The sequence below is a fragment of the Geospiza fortis genome, unplaced genomic scaffold (assembly GCF_000277835.1).
Source record: "Geospiza fortis unplaced genomic scaffold, GeoFor_1.0 scaffold40, whole genome shotgun sequence".
NCBI classification, from domain to species: Eukaryota; Metazoa; Chordata; class Aves; order Passeriformes; family Thraupidae; genus Geospiza; species Geospiza fortis.
The window spans coordinates 22,944,578-22,967,639 of record NW_005054297.1 but is presented as its reverse complement, the minus strand read 5'-3'; the positions used below and the strand labels follow the sequence as shown (position 1 = coordinate 22,967,639).

Here is a 23,062-nt window from a genome sequence, read left to right as displayed (position 1 = left end):
TCACTGTGTGTAAAAGTTCACAGGAAGATATTGTTCTTTCTCCTTTTCTGCAACTGCCAAATCTGTTCTTTTGGCTTATATTTCAAGAAGAGTGACTGAAAAATCCCATAAAATTTTTATGTTCTTATTTTCTACAACTTTTTCAGCCCTACTGTTGTAATACATTTCTCCTGTTTGTAGTCCACCCCTCTTGCACAATATGAAGAGCACCAAGTTGCTGCCTTTGCATGAAATACTTTATATTCCTCTTCCACCAGTTTACAGTTTGTATTTTCCCTTCATTTCAATGTCTCTCACTGTTGTCTGTCTTGTTACTGACTCTCGGCAGCGGTATATTTCTCAATTAGTTTTGAAGCCTAATCCAAAGTCCATTCAATAGCCTCTAAATCCTTTGCATAATTTGCTGTATGTTTATGTTCCTTTTCCCCAGCAACACATCCTCCACTGCTCAAAAATCATGAGTCTCTTACTACAGTAATTATGACTACAGTGTAGCATACGGATTGGAATCTCAGTCTTGCATGCGCAGTATTTACATTTTCCAGGTAGTTTCCAGGCTGGATCACTCATAAACCAGAGAGATAAGGTGGGGGAATCACAAGAGAAGGCAGAATTCAATTTAAAAGACAAAGAAGTAATGTGAAAGGAGAGTGATTCACCCAAAATCCCACAGGAGCTGTAGAACAGAGCCAAAAAGTACATCTGTGGCATCTAAACTCCAGTTAGGAACAAAGCCACATAACCACAGCTTAATTTCTTTTAAAGCTTGTGTTAATGCCTGCTTTTTGCTTTCAACCATCCCTATAAAGTGTTTTGTAACATTCTGTTGGAAGGAGCCATATAAAGATAAATTGTGAGATAGTCTCTAGTTGACACATAAACTACTGTTTTGATCTTTCCAAGCTGGAATTGCATTGTTTTGGTTTCATCTTTGTTTTTTATACCTCAGCTGCAGACCAGATTCATTGCTTTTGTAAGAAGGAGACATTAATGATCCTGAGAGTTTCATTGCTTCTGATATAATTTTGCCAAATGTCGCACACCACCTGAGTTTCTTTCATGAAATGCTGGAGGTCTGTAATACTTAACACAGAAGTCATTCTCCAATTTCTTGTATTTAGTGCGTGTGACATAAAAATGCACATCTTAAAGACAAAATTGCCAGAATTGATCTTCTCAGGAAAGTATAAAAAATGCTTTTAATACCATTTTGAAGCTGAAAGATAAACAGGAACAGCTGCTAAATATCCTTCAAGGCAGCCCAAGATTCATTTCAATTACCCTGCGCAGCATACCTCAGGTGCAGCACAGCATTTTCAGGTTTTATATCTATGAAATATAAGCCTAACACAGTGTTATTTCCTCCCACTTGTTATTGCCTCAGCATATCTGACTGGGGTTTCTTTGTTTTTATTATTTTATACTGTTATCCTACTGCTTTAGAGGAAATGCAGTATATATCTACTGCAGCTCTCATTACCTCAGTTAAAGTAATACTGGCCTATTTATATACACATATGTGTGTATGTACATATATATGTAATTTCTGCTTTCTTGTCTTTTAAATTTTTGCTGGGGCTGACCTTTGAGTTGCACTGCTATGCTGTCCATTTTTCAAAGGCTAAGAAGCCTTGATTAATCACAGTAATAATTTGTCTAGCCTTTGAAATGGCACCTCCATTTAAAAAACAAGAACAAAGATTAAACATAGGTCTGCACTTTCACTGGGGCACTGGGTTGTTTGAAGACAGCCACAGAGAGCAAATTTCCACTTTAAGAAAGTACAAATGATGTAACATACAAAGGAAATACTGTTAGAAAAGTAAATAACATTATTTTAATACTCTTGCTTTTATGACATTTTACTATGTTTATGCGCGTTTTCCAGTGAATTAGCTGTCATGAGATGAAACAGGTGAGGATTTCAAGGTTAATTTAAGAGGCAGATTTTACAAAATTTTTTTTAAGGAAATGATCCTTGTGTCCGCATGACGTGACTTTTTGCGAGATTGCTCTGGGTGGTAATTAGCTATTTTGGCATGGAGGCAGAGCATTAAAGTCTCCATTCCCAATCTACCAGCAAACTTCCTCCTTAAGAAGGACCGTGCTTACTAGGAGAGTAAATGAAATGTCCAGAGGCATCTACTCAGAGCTCCTATGCCTTAGTCAATTCTGTGATGGCAGACAGTAAGCAGCAGCTTCCTGAGTAGCTCTCAACTCTATCCAACTGCACATCAGTGTCCATGGAATTTAAAGACAAAGCTCCGCTGTCACTACTTTCAAGCCTTCCTTAGAGATTTACATTAGTGTACTTAGGTTTACTCTGTAATGAGATTAGATCCTCAAATATTTCATTATCAGGTTGGATGCCGTGGCTAATTGCTAAGGGACTGTAAGGGCTGATACAAAAATGATCTCTAAGAAGCAGCTACCTAAATCTCTTTGTCATTCAAGCCGTCACCCTAACCCCTATCTTCCCCATTCACAGTATGAATAGCACAGTCAGTCAGGGGCTGGATTCCAGGACCAGGCAGATATACCCACTATAACACAAACAGGCAAGTACAATGAAAGTGGCCAAACTTAAACTCCCTTCCAACCCAAGCTATTCTATTCTATTCTATTCTATTCTATTCTATTCTATTCTATTCTATTCTATTCTATTCCTATTCCTATTCCTATTCTATTTATACATATTTTATAATTTTCTTTTGAACATATTCTACTTTTGCACAGTGAGGTTCTGGGTGGGAGAGTGCCACCTTACCATATCCCAGTTACCAGCATGCCAAGAAGACCACCATGACTGTGGGAGGGGTCAGCACAGAATGATGTGGTTTTTTCACATACACATTAATTAAAATGTGATTTTTTTGCCTCATTTGTTTCCAGGAATCATTCTCTCACTTGCTTTCTGTCTGCCTCCAGGTGTGGATGTGTGGAGGTGGCATGTATGATGTTCCATGCTCTCGAGTTGGACACATCTACAGAAAGTACGTCCCGTATAAAGTCCCTTCTGGAACCAGCCTTGCACGGGTGAGTAATTGGGTCTTGCTGTTTTTCATTTTCATTTATTATCAGTCTCTTCATTCCTTGTGAACCAGTTTCCAGTAAACTATTAAAATGGAAAATGAATGTTTCTTTATTTTTCTGAAATGAGATGTGCAATTACTGCAGTTATCCTGCCTTTCAGAGATAAGATTGCCAAGAATAAAATGGAAGCTTAAAATTACAGGGTTGGACGTCTCGGCACAGAAGCACATTTCATGCTGATTCAAAAGAACCTAGGAATAACCTAAGGCTTGTGGTTCTCAAATTACACAGTGTTGTCAGTCATAGTTTTTGTAATCAGGACCAATTTGAATGCACATTTTCTTATCAGTCAGCAGAACTGGCACAATCTCATGGAAGGGATGTTTTCTGAGGCAAAGGGACTGAGTAACAATTATTTGAGCGTCTGTCTGATTATTGTGTAAAATCTGGTTGTGGAATAGAGCCAGCTTGGAGCTCTGAGAGTGAGAAATTGCAAGACCTCTAGACATTTCTCAAAGACTACTGAACACATTCATATCCATGAGGGGGCTTTTTGCTCAAGAGAAAATGTTCTGTAACTTTCTGGAGATGTTCACAGGATGTCAAAAGATGGGAGATGAAGGACACAGATGTAGCTTCCAGGAAGATACTGGTATTTATTCATGCTTGAGTTTAATCTTCTCTGGTTTAGAGGATTTTTTTAATAATAAAATGGCATTAATATTAAAGTCTGCATATTGCCATAGGGTAATACTTTATGAATCATAGTTTTTTCTTAATAATGAAAATGTGGTATGAATAAAAGAATGAATTTCTTGCTTTAAGGGGGAGATATTCTCAGTTTCAGCACTGCAGGACTAGGCTTGCTGTACTAACTGCAGCAGAAAAAGGAGGCTGCCTGTGCTGCCTGCCTGCCAGCTGGCAAGACAGAAAGAAGAATTTGCATTAACAGGACATTAGTGTAGACACTGTGGCACACAATCCAGTAGTGGAATTAGTGGTGGGGGGCAAAAACCGTATTGACTAAATTGTGAGATTAATGTCTTCCCCAAGTATAGCTCTGTGTCCTGTCGGAATTGCCCATCCAGAGTTTTGGACTGCCTGAATGAAACTGCTTCATTTATGATATTCCCCGCAAAAAATCACACACAACTGGAAATAAGAAATTCAAACCTCAGTCTCTGTTTTATTCTGTTACAGCACATAGTATCTCATTAGAAAATATGCTCTCTCATGCACTACCTGTAAGAGCAAAATACAGTAATTTCTATTTGTGCTACTGGCATCTTGCACAGGTCTGTGCTGAACTGGCTTTCATGGAGGCGCTGTGAATGCCTACAACCATCAGGCAGCCACAGCCTGCAGCCTTCCTGTACTATTTATTTTAGCTTGATTTCAATAAATCATTCATGAAATATTACTGAAAAAACATTTCCAGTTATAAATCTGATATCTCTGCCCATGCACAGACTGATTACTTTATAGCTTGTGGGAAAAGATCTAGTGGTGGGCCTTATCCTTCCATTCAAAAATGGGTCATTCTTTCTGTGTTGTGGCAGTTCAAAACATGATGCTTAGGTAAATTTGTGACATACAGTTATCACTAACAGAAACTTTGAATTTTCAGTTTCACAGCTTCTTTCCAGTACAGTATTCTTTCCATTGCGTCAAGGCTAACAAGAACACAAGAGCGTCTGTCTGTTTTGGTGTTTTGGGCTATTTCAATAACTAGGCAAGAAAGAGAATTTTGTCCTTGACCCATCATATTGTGTGTAATTTTAAATCTAAAAATATACTCTTTTGCTCATCCTTGCCAGAAAAAAAAATCAAGGACAAATTAATCTTCAGTGTGTCAGCCCCAAATAGAGCTCTTAGCCAAAATAATATTAGGCAAATATCCACAGGAATGGCCTGGATATTTCAACTGTCTTTGTTTTATCCTCCAAATGTTATATTATCCAAATATTATAATCTACGCTTTATGAGTTTTTTATCAAAAACTTCCTTCTAGTTCAGATATATAATAAGTAACACACTCAAGAATATCTGGAAATATCCCCACTGCCAAAAGCAGTACTTTTCACTACTAAGTAGGTTCCACAATGGTTTTTACTTAAATCCTTTTCTACCTGCTGCTGTTTAAAAGAGCATGCCAGAGATGCAGTTCACAAAGGAATAAGCCCTTGAAAGCCCAGCTCTGATTCTATAAATGAGTGCAAGAGACCTTTGTTAGTCAAGGGAGAATTTCCCCTTGTGCAGATACTGCCTAAAAGGTTGACAGATTTTCCCATCCTATTCCCCAGCACCAGCAGAAGGGAAATGGGGACTGAAATTAGGAAGAGAACAGAACTCCCAGACAAATTCAGGCATAGGCCAAATCATGCCATGGGTTTCCTTTCAAGCTGTTTCAGCTTATGTTTACCCTTAAAACATAATCTTTAAAGTGAGCATTTTAACTTCCTTTGGGATTTCACCTTGCTTTATCTTTTAGCGATGAATTTCAACACACAGTTTCAGCCAGCTACGTAACACTTGACCAATCTCAGTATCTGCTTAGAGAGCTGTAACCTGGCATGAGAATCATGTCTGATTTAATAGATCAGAGACCTGTCAAAAACCTTTGTTGCACCTTCCCATCACTAAATAATCATTATTGTACCACACATAATAGTATGGCTCATGATATCAATTTTATATCTTACCTGTCACTCAAGATTGGGGAAGCTTATGCATATTGGTTGCTGCCACATCCCACATAAATCAAAAAGTATACATATATAAAACTTAGTAATATTGTTTGGTGGTGCAGAGCAAACTTAAAGAAAGCCGTAAACGTGTAGTAGATTTATAAACAGATTCTGACAATCAAATGTAGATTAAAAGACTGAATATTTTTTTGTCTGAAGATGTCTTAAGATATTGCTGCTTGCTGAAAGCAGTCAGTGTTAAATTTACAGGCAATTTCACATAAAGAAATATTAATAGGCATGCAGATGTCAACACTGATTCCACTTTTTAACCTGGAAACATCACATAATTATTCATTCATTCCAAACCTGTAAATCTGCACAAAACTGCAGTAAATAATAACTAATTTCACCTTTTTGTTTTAGGTAAGGCATGTTTAGAAAGCAAACCCACAGATCCTAAAAACTGCTGAATTGTTTTGCTGGATTATTTTAGTTGCTTTTTGTATTTCTGAATCTTGCTTTCCTTTTAACAATTCCAGCTAAGCCATTTACTTTTAGCAAGTTACCTATGAAATTGGACCACAGAATATTCTTAGCATTTTCTTCTAGGTGTATATCAATTTATTATTTATTTTCTTTAGTTTTCTCTTTGCTTTTTGGGTGTTTTTTTTTTTCTATTTGTGGTTCTATAAAAGCTGTAAGAAATATATCAATAAAATCTCACTGTTCCATAGGATTTGCAGAGATGAACTAAGTTGCAAAATATATCCACAGAATTTCTTTTTCTTGCAGGTATTTTACACAGCATTTTAGGATTTGCCACAGAGCATTAGTGGGAAGGGCAATCCCACTGAAATTCAAATTGGATGCTAACTCCACAGGGTGGTGAATCCTAACCTTAAGTTGAATTCCTCCCTGTCTGCCAGGACATGGGATCCCACAAAAAAAAGATCACAAGATGGAGAACTAGATATTCTTGGACAATAACTACATCAAAATGGTGGTAGCTACTTTTCAGGATTTACTGCATAGGCTAGCACTGGAACCCAAGGGTTGAGGCTCAATAAATCTATTTGGAGTCAAACCCCTGAACTCTTCCAGGCTCAGCTGCTGGGATGGGCTATGGACTGTATGCGTGTGTAACACAAGCATGGCAACAGCCAGCAGATTTGTGGAGATGTTCTTGTAGTGTCATTCTGTGTTCCACAGCCCCCTCACAGCCACAGAGCTAGGGGCAGGCAGCATCCTCACTGGACCAGAAACATCCCTGCCCCCAAACTCTGCAGGCTGGCCTCATTTGAGCGAGAGGTTTCGATTTCCCAATGCATGGATCTTAAATTACTATTTTTGTGTACCTGGTGGAGATACAAACTTTTATAGAGAGAATGAAATCCTGTTTGTTTTCAGATGACGTCTGTGGAATTTCAGCTCTAGGTATTTGCAAACTACTGGCTGAAAATAAATAGGCTCTTGCCTCTCTGCCAGCTGTGCTAACTCATAGAAGATTTATTTATATACCACTTGAGCTTTGTCATCTAGTTAGAATACTATCTTCCATGCAGATGCATTTATTTTATGCCTGCAGACATATTTTTATTTGGGTTGGGTTTTGCTGGTTCTTGGAGTTTTTTACATAAATATTTCTGATATGAAACCCAGTTAAGTTTAAAACACAGTTATGTGTAAAGAACCAAAATAAGATACCCAAGAAGGGGAAATATTGACAGACAATAGCACTGTGTAAATTAAGAGGGAGTTAGGGGAGAAAGGGAAAGGTATGAAACCCCCCAGCTGAGGCTTAACTGATGTGGGCAGGTTAAAATATTAAAACCCGAACATCACAAGATTGTGGTTAGTGTCCAGGAAATGTTTTATTCTTTTTCTGCTGTAGAAATTCACAGACATGGTAAACTTTGTGTTCTGACACTGATGGAAGGATCTTTGCACAAAACTGAGAGTATCGTTTTTCTCCTTGTGAGTGCTGTGGAGTTTTATGCCCTGCTGCTTCTGGCATATTAATCCATACTTGTTGGATGAGCTCCTCCAGTCACTTCGTTCTCTTCTCTGTGATGATTCATTGTAACATTATGCTACCCATATTCCAGAGGAACATAGAGTTTTCTTGACTGGATAGATCCCAATGCACTTTTAAAATACATTTTGCGTAAAACAAACTGTATATTGTATTATTTCCAGCCAAATTAAATACAGCTGCTTGTAGAGGTAAACAGGGCACCCATTTTGAATTAGCCACAATACTGTGCTTCACAAAACAAAAATAGAAAAATTCAAATTGGTAATATGATGTAGGTGAGGTGAAAATAATACTACTAGAATTTTATTAGCAAAAAAAAGAGATTAATCTGCTGAGATTGTTGTGTTATTCTTGGCAAGAAAACAGTAATGTTCCCTCTTACATTTCACAACCAAAATACAGTCGGGCCTCAGACATGCTGTGGTGATTCGTATTTGACTGGCATAATTGAAAGTGATTTTGATGTCCTGTCTCATGTAACAAATACCAGCTGGTGACATCCAGCTTCCTGGAAAATGTTCAGATTAAATGCAGGACAATAGGATCTCATTACAAGTTTCAAATGTTCCAGTAGTAGTTTGGTATTGACAAAAGTAAAGTCTATTGATTGAGATCAGGGTCGGTTTCATGTGGTGAGATAGACACAAAAGCAGGAAAAAAACCAGTTATGCAGGTGAAATGAGACAAACAATAAAACCATTGTGCTCCTTTAGAGACACCTGATAAAAATCTTTAGAACATCTGGAGAAACTAAGAACAGGAATTACAGTGTTATATTAGTGCAAGGGCTGCATCTAAAATGTTAATTGGAAAAGATGCGCCTAGAGGATGGAGGTGTGCTGGCTCGCAGTAAAGCTCAGGAGCTCTCCTATGAGTGCTGTCATCTCAAGCCAGCACACCATCTACAATGACAAAGTGAGGAACTACCCCTCTCATATTAGACACTAATCCAGTTAAACTTTGCTTAGAGCTTATATTTATGGATCTGTCCTTTGACATGTCCCTGTCTCGCCCTGATGTTCCATTCTCATGGTCAGTGTCTGCTTTCTTCTCACTGAGTATTATCACGTCTCTTGAAAATGACAGATGATCTTTCACACTTAAAAAAGGGACAGTCATTTGATCACAGAGGTGTATCTACCCTGCTCACTGAACAAAATGGCCCATGAAAAATTTTCTTTTTTCAAGTGCAGAAGTCTTCATTTTCTCTCTCTTTCTCCTGTCAAGTTGATTTAAACTCTTTTGTTGAAGTCTGCTGTGCTGGCTTTGGCTGAGATAGAGTTAATTTTCTTCAGAGTAATTAGTATGGGGCTGTGTTTTGGATTAGTGCTGGAAATTGTGATCAGTGTAGAGATATTTTCCTTATTGCTCAGCAGGGCTTGCACTGGGACTTTTCTGCTCTTCACATCACCACCCCCACCCAGCAAGACGGGCGAGGAGCTGGGAAGAGGCACAGTTAGAACGGCTGAACCAAACTGACCACAGGGATATTCCAGACCATATGGCATCAGGCTCAGTATATAAAGCTGAGGAAGAAGGAGGAAGGAGGGGTATTTAGAGTGATGATGTTTGTGCTCCCAAGTCACCATTAGGCATGAAGGAGCCCTGCTTTCCTGGAGATGACTGAACACCAGCCTTTCCATGGGGAGAGGTGAATGGCTGCACTTGTGTGCATAGTTTTTCCTTTCCCTGTTAAATTGTCTTTATCTCAACTCTTGAGTTCTCTCCTTTTCACTCTTTGGATTCTCTCTCCCACTCCTTTAAGGAGGACTGAGTAAGTGGCTGTGTGGTGCTTACTTGTCAGTTGAGGTTAAACCATGACATCCATGTGTCCATGACATTGTAACTTACTGTCTTGTAGGCTATCATTGATTAAAAATGCAAAGCAAAATCGCAGTCTTAAATGTGGGAGTTCATATAAACTTAAATAAAATTTGTCTAAATGTGAGCCCAGTGGTAAAGAATTTACCAGAGAGTAAAATTGTAACAGTGATTAAGGTTATATCAAAAATGTGTAAATGAGCAACTGATGACAGCTGATGACTCAGTGTGGTTGCTGTCGCTGTCATCTCACAGTTTCTTTATGACAGCTGTTACAACCTAACATATAGAAATATGCATCTACTGAAATACCATTGGCCTTATTTATTCTCATACAGAAATTTTCCACTGAAAATGACAAAAGAGAGAACAAATTGTCATGGGTCTTCTTGGATAGGTCCTGAGAACCTCCTCAGATGTCCACTTAGAGTCCCTCTGACTTCTTTATTTTGTGTGTCAATTCATGTAACTAGTTAATAATTACTTGATCTTCGTCAAATTGTTTTTATTTAATTTTTTTCCTTTTTTTTTTCCTATTAAGAGTAACCAATCTGGACATCTGTAGCCTTGCAGTGAATTTGTCAACCAAGCTAAGCTACGCCATTTTCAGCTGTAGAAACATGTTGTCAAGCATTGGAACAGGCTGCCCGGGGAAGTGGTTGAGTCACCGTCCCTGGAGGTATTTAAAAGACATGTAGATGTGGCAGTTAGGGACATGGCTTAGTGGTGGGCTTGCCAGTACTGGGCTAACAGCTGGACTCTATGATCCTTGAGGTCAGTTCGAATCTAAATGATTCTATGATTCTATTTTTCTTTTTTTCCTTTCCACATTCATTTACATGAGGTTTTCAGATTGAAATCCAAGCAAGAGTGATCTACCACAAAGATATCCCCAAACTGGTTCTTCCTATAAGTGGTATTTGATGCCATTTGAAAAACTTTTTAGAGGAATGTTCTGGACAAAATAACATAAATAGTAACAGGAGACAGAAATCAAGAAGATTCAAATCAAACTCCTGTAGACTCTAAATTACTTGAAGATTACTTTGACTGTGAAACTGTCTCATGATGATGAAAATTAAATGGGTGGTTAAATGATGCTGTAAGACGTTCACAAAATGCAACCTAATCTGAAAGGCTTCTAAAGTTCTTTGGCCTGCGAGTTCTGGGGCAGTATGCCCACACAGAGTAAAATCCTATCAAACTGCTTAAAGCCTGGTTTTCAGCTAGATTGGGATTGAATAGCTACCCAATCTGTCAAGATTGGGTAGCTATTCCAAACCAGTCCTACTTGTGCTTATATGACGTGCTCAGCTTGTATCTAGCCTCACCTAAGGGTCAGGCGAGGAGGAAGTGACCATTCTCCTTCCTCCATCCACTGTGTCAGACATCCACCCAAACTATGGGAATGACAACTCTGGAAGACTTGTAAAGAACTTGAAATCACATCCTTACCTTGCAGTAAGTCATTTGATTGGTAGGCCTAAAGTGCTCAGAGATGAGGGCTCTTGTTTTGGTTGTGCTCCTCAGATAGGATGAGTAAAAGCCCAGCAGCTCCCTACCATAATTGGCAGAGAAGAGTTGTGATCCTATGAGGTTCTCTGCAATTTATCATGCTGCTAGACAGCCACAGAATGGGAATTTTCAGCTTACAAGTTCACCCATCTCATCTTGGACAGCCTGTATTTTTGCTCTAGGAACATGCTGTGTTCTGAACAAGAAGGTAAATGATGTTTGCCTTTTCTGTGCAAGGTTGCACCAAACCAGCTTTCAGTACAGCAGCTCTTCTTGACTGCATTCAATTCAAGTATGAAGAGTTTTACTACTGGTCTGTACACATTTATGTTAAAAGAAAGTATGGTGATTTCTGAGCTTGTGTAGTGGTAATAAGGATAAGAAATCCTAACCCAGGCTGAGGTCAACAAACCTCTTTAAAATTAATTTGTTTAGATGCTGAGTGCTTGCCCCAGAAACAGCTTCTTACTACTTCAGAACACAGTGTTCTTTTTGGTCATGTTCATAAGTAGTCTGGAGATTTAGAGCTAGCAAATCAAGAGTCTGTATTTTTAAAAACAAACCTTTTGAAAGGGCTGCCTCATAAAGGTTTGGCTTATGAAATCGATGTATAAACATAGTAAGGATGATATACTAGTTCATTACTGGCAATATTTAGAATATGATGGAAAGAACGGTCTTGGAAGAACAGGGAGGCAAAGTTTTAAATAGATTTATCCAAAGTGTCCTACCTGATACTTGGGGAATTGTGGGAAGAACTGACTATTTCTTTTAATACTGTGTTTAGTGCGTTTACACAAAAACACACATGAAACCCAAACAGTTATAAAGGTGGTATTGGAAAACAAAAAGTTTTGACCAGTGAATTAAAATTTTGAGTTAGTGACCAGGTACAATATCAAGATTTTTGTTGGACTCCTATTTTATCAGTAACAATCATCTAAAGCAGAATGCAGTCCTTTTAGTGGAGCCAAGTAACTAAAGAAGAAAGTCCATCAGAGACTACTCTTAGTATGGGTGGTGCAAGACTTATCTTGAATTTTTCTTTCCTAAGAGAACTTTTTTTTTTTTACTGTACGTTCACTGAATGGCTCTTTTTATGGTATAGTTTTTAAATCCTATCAGATGAAGTGAAGTGATTGCAAAAAACTATTTAATAGAACAGTTCTAAACTGCATTCGCATTGTAGCAAATGAGGTATGCAGCATTGCAGAGAAAGTTATGGTAGAAATCACACATATTTTCATTATTTTGTCTTTTTGTTTAATGTTCCTAATAATATTTTTATTATTTTTTCTAATATTTTTCATGTACAAAATCTCATCACATAATATTTTTATGTGTCAGAAAATTTCTGTGTTATAAGTTTTCTGCTAGAAAGGTGAGATTGTCATTTAGATGATGTTCTTGATTTTTTTCTGGTTTTCTTTGTCCTACCCAGTTCCTATTCTTGAATTCTAATTTCTTGTAAAGTTATTTAGGTCTTCATGAAATTACAGCACAAGTCAAACTTATGTGGGGCACAAGCCATTTTTGAATAAGGATATGAGTGTTGTGAATTCTTACACTGCTTTAATGTTAGTTGCTTTATCCCTGCAGGTTTAACATACTTGCTTCACAGAGAGAAGGTACACAGAAACTTATCTTGCAGTGTCAGCTAAAAGTACTTCCTTTGTTCTGTGTCTTGCAGTCTTTGTATTCAGATAAGCCTTATTAGTTCAGAGACATTTAGTTTACATAGATTAATAAAATTCAGGAAAAGAATTTTCCAGTGAATCTTGAAGGCAAGTCAGAGTATGAATCCAGCTTAGTTGGTTGCAGAGAATGTTTTGAAAAGAATCATTACCTTATGTTGATGGTAATCAGATGTATGTTGTCCTCCAGCTTATTACAGAGTGAATCTCAGCATTTTGTAGTTAGTGTTCTATAAAAAGAATATTATAAAACTTGGTTATCTTGTTTTTACAATCAAAGCAATAAGAACACCCTAGTGTCTCAAAGTCATCTAGAGAGATGTTGCTTTGTTGGTGTTATAAAAGGTTATTGGATAGCTGTGGCAATACAGAATAGACCAAGCCCATACTCCACTACAACATCTGCACATAGATTTGTGTGGATTGAGTTACAGGAGGATTTTTAAAAGCAAACAAAAATACAGAAAAAAAAATGCCTCCTTTTTGGTGGTAAATAACAATAAAATATATCTTTTCAGTCTACCCAGAACTTTTCTTTGCAATGGTATTTATTTTATTTTATAATTTGAGGAAGCTAATTTAGTTAAATATAATTGGAATAAATTCTTACGCAACAAAATAGACAATTCTGTTTTCTATAAAATGCCAACAAAAATGAACTTTGTGGAACATGGTCAGAGTTGGGTTTCATGGAACCTAAATAGTCTTAGATATGTTCATAGGATGAGTGAGTGCAGAAAGCCAGAGGTTGTTGTGTCTCCTATTCCAGGAGGTGTGTTTCTTCAGATCAACTCCTCTTCAGGGCTGCTTGCCCCCAAACATTCACTTGTAAGACCTCACCCTAAAATTTAGGTAGGAGTTGCTTGGTGACTAAGCAGTATCATCACAGATTGAAATTCAAATGCATTTCAGATGCAAAGTGAAATAGATCAGAAGGAAGAATTTGAACCATTCTTCCACATTAGCAGGTCTGAAAAAACAGGGGCCAATGTAAGCAGCGGGAAGGAAATTTTTGTTCAACATCCATCATTAATCAAAAACCCATATGAAGAATGTGCATAAAGAATGTGAAGGAAAATAAGATGTTCAACAGACCAAAGGCTGTCTCTCGCAGAGCTAGCAGGAAAGCAAGGTACTTAGTAGTCTGTAGTGTTTGCTCAACACTGCAGTAAAGATAGCGTACAGTTACTGGAACTCTTCCAGGTTTTAAGACTGAGAAATGAGACCAGCTAAGCTAAAAAATTGTGTAGAATGCTGATTTCTTGTTTTGTTTAGTTTTAAATTTTCCCTATTATGAATATCATTCACTCAAAACATGAGGAAATTAATGTTTACTCTTTTTTGGGCCCCGCAGAACCTGAAGCGAGTGGCCGAGACGTGGATGGATGAGTTTGCAGAGTACATTTACCAGCGACGGCCCGAGTACAGACATCTCTCCACTGGTGACATCTCTGCCCAGAAGGAGCTGCGCAAGCACCTCAAGTGTAAAGATTTCAAGTGGTTCATGGCTGCAGTGGCTTGGGATGTCCCCAAATACTACCCTCCTGTGGAGCCTCCACCTGCTGCCTGGGGGGAGGTGAGGAATAGATCAAGTTTAAATGAATCTAACATTTCAGATTGAGGGAAATTAAAATTATTAAATGAGAGTAAACCTGATGTTAAGTAGTGTTATTAAGGAAGTTCACAGATGTTGAACCAGTCCCTGAACTATCCATTAAAATAAGAAATTGTCATGTCTTAGAACTATCACTATTGCTTTTGTAACTCATTTCAACTTTGTGTGTAGAGGGCATATGATGTATGCACAATGAGGACAAGAATGAGTAAAAACATATGTAGCACTCATTACTGCATGTTGCAGAATATTTGAGATTCAGAGAATCGCCTTAGTAAAAAGGAGTCTGAAGTCACTGCTTGGGGTTTTTTGCGTATCTACTGGTATAACTCCTGCTGTCCTTACAAGGACAGTTGTGTGCAGATGGAGTTATGTTTGCTCACACGTGAAATGTGAAAAGCAAAGCATGGATACTTTCCTTTTAAAATGACTCATCTTGCTCAGCTGTTCTATGAATTCTGTAGGTGCTGTCGTCACTGAGTACCAGTAGCAGACAAATACAATTTCTCCATTGATGGATGAGAGGAGGGAGAGACCACAAAAGCATCACTGCAGAGCAAGGGCTGAGCAAACAGCCAGCTATGATCAAAGATGTTCTGCATTCAGACCTTTGTGAAGAGCAGAGCTGTAGCAAACCTTGCTTTGACAGTTTGTTTTGTGCAGAAGAAATGAGAACACAAGGAGAGCTGTGAGAGGAAATTACTTCCTTAGCTGCACTGAAAAATTGCTGTGGCTTTTGCCCCCAAAAGTACAGCAGCTTCATGCCATGGATAGGTCATGTGCAGAAAGCTCTTTCCTCTCAGTTTATTAAGATATATAAAGAAGATTTCACTCTTCCAATGTATTGTGCTACTTTTTAAAAACTATAGGAATATCTGTACTGTGAGTTCCAGCCTTTTCTGATTTTTTGTGTATATTCTTGGGGCTGTCAGAAAATTAACTTTCATATTTGAAACCAGTGGCTGAAGTTGAAATTTTGACCAAAACATTTGGTAAGATCAGGCACAAGTCTGCATATTCCCAGTGGTCAAGACTGGACCATAGACTTCTAAACATAGGAATCTCTACTATTCTCCAGAATTTATATTTAGAAAGGCAAATTACCTCATAGTGAGATTTCTAAAATATATTTCTCTGGTACTAGCAATCCTTAATTCTTCTTTATAAGCGATCAGTTACAGATGCTAAAAAAACCTCCAATTTATATGTGTCATACTGTTTGCTACTTCTTGGCAGTAATGAATTCCTTTGTTGTTAAAGTTTCTTCTTTTTGATGCTGCTGCCCACTCTATGAGATGAATGTGTAGTGAGAGGTAAGGAATTTATCAGTAGAAGTCAGGCTGGATCAGATTGCTGTGACTCCTACTGTGATCTTCCTTCACCATCTTTCACATTTATACATGGGTGTCCTTGGAGGACTGGGATCAGGAGATGCGTAATTTCTCTGGCCAGCTGGACAATCCTTAACTCAATCAAAAGGGTCTAAGAGGAGGAGCTTGTGATTCAGGTATTCATTCTTTTCACAGCAACATTAATATAATCTCTGCATAAGCCCAAGTATTTTAACAGTAAATCAAAATCATATCAATGGTGTGAAATCTGTGCCTTAAAAGCATTTACTAAGTTCTTAGGAAGGACATGAAGACCAAAGATTTTCTTTTTTGTCTAAAACATACTTTCTCTAAAATAACAGGAAGAGAACTATCAGCCCTCCTTCTCATGTTTTTCCCGAGATTGTCACATTCCTGTGCAGTTTTAATTAATTTGTTGGCACTTGCAAGGACCTTGAAAAACCTTGAAGGTCAATGGCTGTGAGAAGCTGAAAGAGGGAAGCAGATTGTAATGTTACTGCTTTGTAAGAATCACTCAGTTCTTGAAACCTTGCTGATTATACACACCAAAAGTCCGTGCCAATACTGTCATTTAGTACCTCTCTGCTTCCATTTGGAAATACTTTATATCTGCTTGCCTATGCCAGTCTGAGAAAGAGTAAACAATGAAGTACACAGACAAATTTGGCTCTAGTATTTTGATATCTAGCTAGTAAAAGCATGTGGTGTGAAACCAGACGTCTCTTAAACAGCCTGTGCTCAGCTCCTCTTTTTTTGCAAACACATTTGTTTAAAATCTGACTCTTACATTTCTTGAAAAAATCTGTTTATGATAGAAAATAAGGACATTTTGAAAACAAAAACAAAAAGCGGGGTTTTTTCTACACTTATTGTGGTCTTATCTCTTATGTGTGTTTGTGCCTTTGTCCTTGTAGCTGGCAGGGTCTACATACCCTTGATAAACTGTTCTGCCTTGTAACATCTGAAATATGTGCAGTAGAGCAATGTAACAGCAAATCTAGATAGATTAAGGTTAGTGAGACTGTCAGTTCTGTGTTTGAGTGATGTAACTGTACTCTTTTCCACTGTGGAAAAGAGGAACATTTTCAATTAGGCTTTGTTCTTACTCTTTTGAATATACTAGAAAGTCTGGTACAAGTTGAAAACCGTAATACCCATCCCATGCTTTTTTAAAGACAGAATAATATATTTGTAATATGAATTTGAAGTCTTACCTAAAACAATAGGTGTGAATTTGCCACAAGGTGTTTTCTTAGGAAGTGCTCATGAATTTACAAGCTGTGATCCAGCATGAGTATATTGTGCAGATATCACAGCTTCTAGTATTTTTGAAAACACATATTGCATTAAATCAATCATATAATATCAGGCATTGTCATTTATTTTAGATTTCATGAATTCTGTAGTCAAGGTGGTACAATAAAAAGTTTTTACTCAGCCAAAAGGGAATTATTTAATCTTGGTTTCACTTGCTGTTACATGAACTTCAGTAATTTAATGAGGAAATGTCTCAGTCAGTGCAGCAGTGCTAAGCTGTAGAACCTGAGAGTACTTCTTTCTCAGCCCCCAGCTCATGGATTTTTACAGCAATGACATGAAAATGTCGCACATGAAGTCAAGTGGCACATTTGAAAAAAGAAGAAAGCCTAAGAGCTCACTAACTTCTCTTTCAGTTATTTTCCTTTTTTAAAAATGTGTCATCCTCATACCCTTAATGAGTCAATCTGAGCCCAGCAAGTGTCACACATCTGTTGTACAAAAGTGATATAACCCCACCCTGCACAGACCGAGTGCTGCACAGCTGGACTGTTCAAATTCTTTTATCAGGATCAATGTCACACTGAGTAAGAGTCCCGTGTTTCTTCAGTGAGGCTTTTGGCAGTGCTTGACTTCTTTACCTTTGACTTTTTCTTTTTCATGGCTCACACAAAGGATAAATAGTTCTAAAATTACTGTGTATCGGTTGACAGAAGTGGCTCATTTTTATATATTTGATCCATAGACATTGTTGGCCCTAGGGTTATCTTAGTATGTAAGCAGTGCACTAAAACTGGCTCTAAGTGCTGCTCAAACAAAAGAAAATAACATAAATGAATACTGCTAATGTCTTCTAAAAGTTAAATCCATTCTCATGTTTAAGGCATTAAATCAGAGGTAGGGAGAGTACTATATAAACTGATAGTACGAGGTGCTTCTGTTGTTGCTGTATCCATAAGCATTGTCCTAACATCATGTCCACAGTCACTGTTCACAGATGATGATATTGAACATACAGTTGTCTTTAGATTGCTACACTTTCCCTCTTTCTGCTTTTGGCACAGAGAATTTCATGTCATGGTGAGCATGCAGGGCAGCTCCCAGAACCCCTGGGAGTTTGGCTCTCCCACTCTGGCTCACCCCTCCCAGGCTCCATGAAGGCTGAAGTGTATACCTGGGTGACAGCCTGGCTCCAGGGCACGCAGGGCAAGGCTGCAGGAGCCAGGACATAGCTACTGCCTCAACAGCAAGTCTTGCAGGAACTCATTTGCCTGGGAAAAGTTGTAGAGTTTTAGAATTACCAAAGAATATTGGTCAATATAACTGCTGGGCTCTAGGAGGCTGTGTTCTTTACACTTCTACACCTCTCTGCTCTCTGCAAGGACTACAGTGCCCATAGGGAGTTAGGGTGGCATTTCAAGAACTAAGTATGTATGATGACTTAGAGATAGCGTCCTGTGCTTTTGTCAGAATTTGTTTAATTCTGAAACAGCCTTTAATATCACCACTTACCATGCTGTCAGTGCATACATCAAAGTCCTTGGAAGCATGATTTTCCTGTATGCTTGCCTGTGTTTACAAATTATGGCATTTAAGACTGAGCAAAAAAGTTTTGTATGTAGCAACTGAATGCCTTACCTACATGTCTGATAAAAATCTGTCTCCTGTTCATCCCTGGTCTTACAACTGCACATATAGGAATGTTGGAAACATGTCAGGAAAACTAGCTATTTGTTTTCTAGTTGTAACTCATAACCTTAAAAATCCTAAATCCATTGTGCTGTGTGACTGGAGACAAGGCAGTTCAAAAGCATATTGGTGTATAAATGAGAAGAAAAAACCCTGTGCTTCTGCTTTCCTTCCTTTGTCCATGAAAGCATCTTAGGGGATTTGCAGGCTGTGTGGTGCTGATGCTTGGCAGAATGTTCCCTGTGACTCTGGCTCTGGCATGATGGCTCAGTTCAGTTTCTAGCAACTGCCAAGGCCACACAGAAAAGTGCCAGAGAACAAAAACACAGGCTTGACTGAAATGCCTTATTACAAAAAGAAAACAAAAAACAAACCATGACCCCTCTGCAGCTGAAAGGATGAAACAAAAAAAGGATGAGCTAACATGTAAGCTGCAAAAAACAGAGGAAAAACAAACTCAAGAAAACCTTCCAGGAGTAGAGGGAAGAGGAGAGGAAATAAAGAATGTGAGACAGATTCCAGCAGTGGAGGAACTAAATGTAGCTTCAGCTCAAGCCTTTTCCAGAAATGGACTGAACACATTTTCTGCACAGTCCAAATGACAGAGACTGGGATGGAGCGGTGCCATTGAGACAAAATTATGAAAGCCTTTTAATGCACTAAGCATTAATTGGATGTGGAGTGTATTCACTGTCATTTTACAATTCTGAGTCACATAAATATACCCAATTATTAATGGCAATTGTTAGCAGTTCCATTTTAATTAACTTGCATGCTGTAAGAACTGAACTGATGTATCATTTAATTTTCTATTAGACCAGAAATCTTTATCTATACAATGGAAATTTAGGTGCATTGAGAAATGATTGAACATTCTCCAAAAAAAATTATACTCTGAGAACTTATTTCACATGAAACTTTAAAAATAGGACATTAAATTCTATTCCTCTCATTATTCTTTCCTGCCTCTTTTGCTGGGTAATATTAAAATTAAGGTTGTTGAGAACTAATCACCTCTCAATTTTTTTACTGTGGGTCTGCCCAGTGCTGGATTTCTGTATCCAGTTGCGTGTATGAACAGCTAGTGTTTTACCTCATCTTTAGCAACTTTTATTGTATTGAAAAAAGAAAAAATATCCCAGGACTGGGCTGGTCCAAATTTTTTTTAAATGCTTCTCTGAGCCCTGGTGAAGGATCAAAGGTTCCTGAAGGCAGTTGTTCAAACTGATGCTCCCCCATCTTTTACCCAGTGTACAATTTTCTAAGCTAAACAAATGCGCCTCCTGAAACCTTTCCTGAGAGTTTTTATATTTCAGGGTTTTTACATTTTCTCACTACCTGTTGCATTCCCATCTGTGTGAATCTTTCTTGAGCATGGTTAATAGACTGGATCCCACTCCTGCAGAATCAGAAAAAGAGCAGAGTAGCTCTGGCATGTGTCTTGCATGCACAAGGATTTCCCTTCCTCGCAATGTTTTGTGCAATGCTGTGAAGTTTTCCATCCTTAGGATGTGTGTGAGGTATGCAGAGGCAATGTGTACATTTGTTAGGCATATTATGGCAACAGCAGTGACTTCTAAAGTGTTTTTCATGAAAAACCACAAATGACTACTCAATTGCGTCTCCATTCTAGAGAGCATTTAGCTTTCTTTTAAAAAAGGATCAAAGTAGCATCCAGAATGTCAAAATATGCACCTGCTTTCTATATATTATACGTTTAGAATTTGCGCATGTTTCCGTGCACTTTGGTTACTCAGTTTCTGTTTATCTCATTGAGAGGGTAAGTTTTTTTAAGCAATTCTTTTCATTATGGAGGTGTCTAAAGGATTTTTAACCAGCCCAGCTAAGGAACTCAAGGAGAAATGTGTGTAGATTTGCAACACAAAGTTAGGATTTTGCTCTTTTTGGTGGCAGTGGGCAAATCTACTTTTCAACCCAATGTTTCAGAGAAAATTTACATGTCAGCAGTAGTACATAACTGGTATGATTGATAGTCACAGATTAATTATTACTCAGTTGCATCAGCCTCAAGAACAAGATTTTCCTTTTAAGAACAAGTTACACTGCAATGTTTGCAGCAGGCATGCAGGAGGAACCTCCATGGGTAAGCATAGGTTTCAGTACAGATTTGTTAAGTACTTTTTAAAAGCGTAAGTTTCAGTGCCGACTTGTTAAGTATTTTTTAATTTTATGCACTTCAGGGAGTAATGTGTGACCTTATCTACAATGGTGTTATTGTGTCAAAGTAAGAGCATGGATTGGAGCAGGCCAGGCCTGAATTTGTAATGTGTGCTGACTGCTCCCATGCCTGGGAGAGACTCATACAGAAATCAGTTCCTTCTAATACTGTTGATCTCTCTTGCTCTCGTAGGATGGAAGAAGCAGTCAGACAAGCTTTGAACTTCTTTTTCTCTTTAGTTTTTTTTTTCATGAAGGTATTTCTTAAGATCTACCTTTCATTTGTTAAGCAGAATATTTCAAACTTTGCTTCTGAAGCTGCTCCTATAAAGAGTAGTTCATTCCAGGACACAGCTCTCTACCCTGTAAAAAGTAATTCTTACCAGTTTTACTAACTGATAGTCAATCTCAAATTCTTCAGAGCTAAACCCCTAACCCCCTGATGCTGAAAGCTCCATTCTGCAGCCCAGTTTAATGTGAAATATTGCTGCTTGGATTTGCAGATTCGAAACGTAGCAGCCAACCTTTGTGTGGACAGCAAACACGGAGCCACCGGCACTGAGCTGAGGCTGGACATCTGTGTGAAGGACGGCTCAGAACGAACATGGTCACATGAGCAGGTATTAATTTTAAGGGTGGAAAGAGAAAATCAGAGTAACATTGTTGCCTCTCTTTCCTAGTTTTTAAACATTTCCTGAGGGCTTCTCCTTTTCTTAAGGCAAAACAGAGTGTAGAAATAATTTTTGAATTATTACTGACCTTCATGGCTTTTACAAAATACTCTTTACCATAACTTCAGAAATTCCAACAGCCACCTGGGCTGTCTTCATTTCCAAAAGGAATTGCAATGCCCAGAGAGCTTTTTGAAGCCCCATTCTCCCCCACCATGTCATGAAAACATGTTGATTTTGGTTGAGCTACCTGAAAATATTTTAACTATAGTACCAGGCCTTTTACAGCTCCAGTCATTGTCTGTTTTTACACTTTTATCTCAATAAGCAGTTCTATTTTAAACAAATATGAGGCATAAGTTAAATAAATGGGTAAAAGTAAGCAAAAAAGCATTTCAAAAGACAAGGAATTATAAAGAATAAAAAAGCTTTTATTTAGGTTGCTTAGGTAGAAAGCTATTAGTTCTCAGGAGTATGGAGGAAAAGAGGTCTAATTTTTACTCACTGTGAGTGCCATAGAAAAGGGAACATGACTTACAGGCCATGGGTTTTGCCAGTGTGAGCAAGGAGAATCCAGATGAAAAGTACAACCTAACCATTTATTAGCAAATTTAGTGAGCAAGGAAAAGGTCCTTGATTAGTAAAAGATTTGTAATGCTGAGGAGAAAAATTGACCTGGCAGTCACACGACACTTTGTAAAAACTTAGAAGCTCAGAGAGAGGAGTTCTGAGGGGTATTTGAAGTGCTGAGGTCAAAAAAGCACGCTCTGAGGATACTGAGAAATGCAGGAGGAGAGCTGCAAGTGCATGAAACCAAGAAGCTGAAGGATTATTTCAATTTAGGTAAGTGACAACATGGCCCAAAAAAGGATGTTGTTGAAAGAAGACTTCTTCAGATAGCTACCAAAGATACTGCATGGGGATAGGGTGCCAAAACGAGATAAATATAATTGTTTTGTTTCTGAAAGACATACAGTAATTCAGGGAGTTAATTGAAAGAAGTTGTATGGTCCAGACTAAATGCATCAGTGTTCTCTGGCTTTAAAATCTGCACAGCGCCAAACCCTCCTTAGGAAGGGAGGAGGGAATGCTGAGGCTGCCAGATATGAGAAAAGAAAAAAAAAGTTTAATGAAAAGGTGAGAAAATAAAAAAATGTTAGCAGAGTAAATGGAGACTTGAAATATCCTTCGAAAGAGTAAAGGCTGGAACAAAGGGGAAATGACACGAAGGGAGAAAAATGTTAGGGATGAATCCATGTTTCAGCATATTCCGGGCTCCTGCAACCTTTGGGATCAGACTGGATCTAAAGGTCTTGCTTCTGTGCTAAGGACACAAAGTGGCTAAGGAAGAATCTGTAGGTGAAGCTAGCACGAAGGGAGTTCAACCAGCCAGCTCCTTAGATCCCAGAACCAGAGCTGGGAAGCCTCAAGCACTTCGGTGCTCGACGTGTGCCCCAGGGACAGCACAGACCCTCTCCGCCGGGCTGGCGGGGAGCCGCGCATACTCTGGCG

The 23,062-nt window shown here is 38.3% G+C and overlaps 1 protein-coding gene across 1 annotated transcript in view; it reads left to right on the top strand.

Moving 5' to 3' along the window:
- The window catches only part of GALNTL6 (polypeptide N-acetylgalactosaminyltransferase like 6), a 273,134-nt gene that overhangs the window by 234,629 nt on the left and 15,443 nt on the right, over positions 1 to 23,062 (top strand). Inside the window, exons 7-9 of the mRNA XM_031066187.1 lie at positions 2,929 to 3,036; positions 14,143 to 14,364; positions 21,383 to 21,499. Of these exons, the coding sequence (XP_030922047.1) occupies positions 2,929 to 3,036; positions 14,143 to 14,364; positions 21,383 to 21,499 (447 nt within the window). The remainder of the gene's footprint in view (positions 1 to 2,928; positions 3,037 to 14,142; positions 14,365 to 21,382; positions 21,500 to 23,062) is intronic.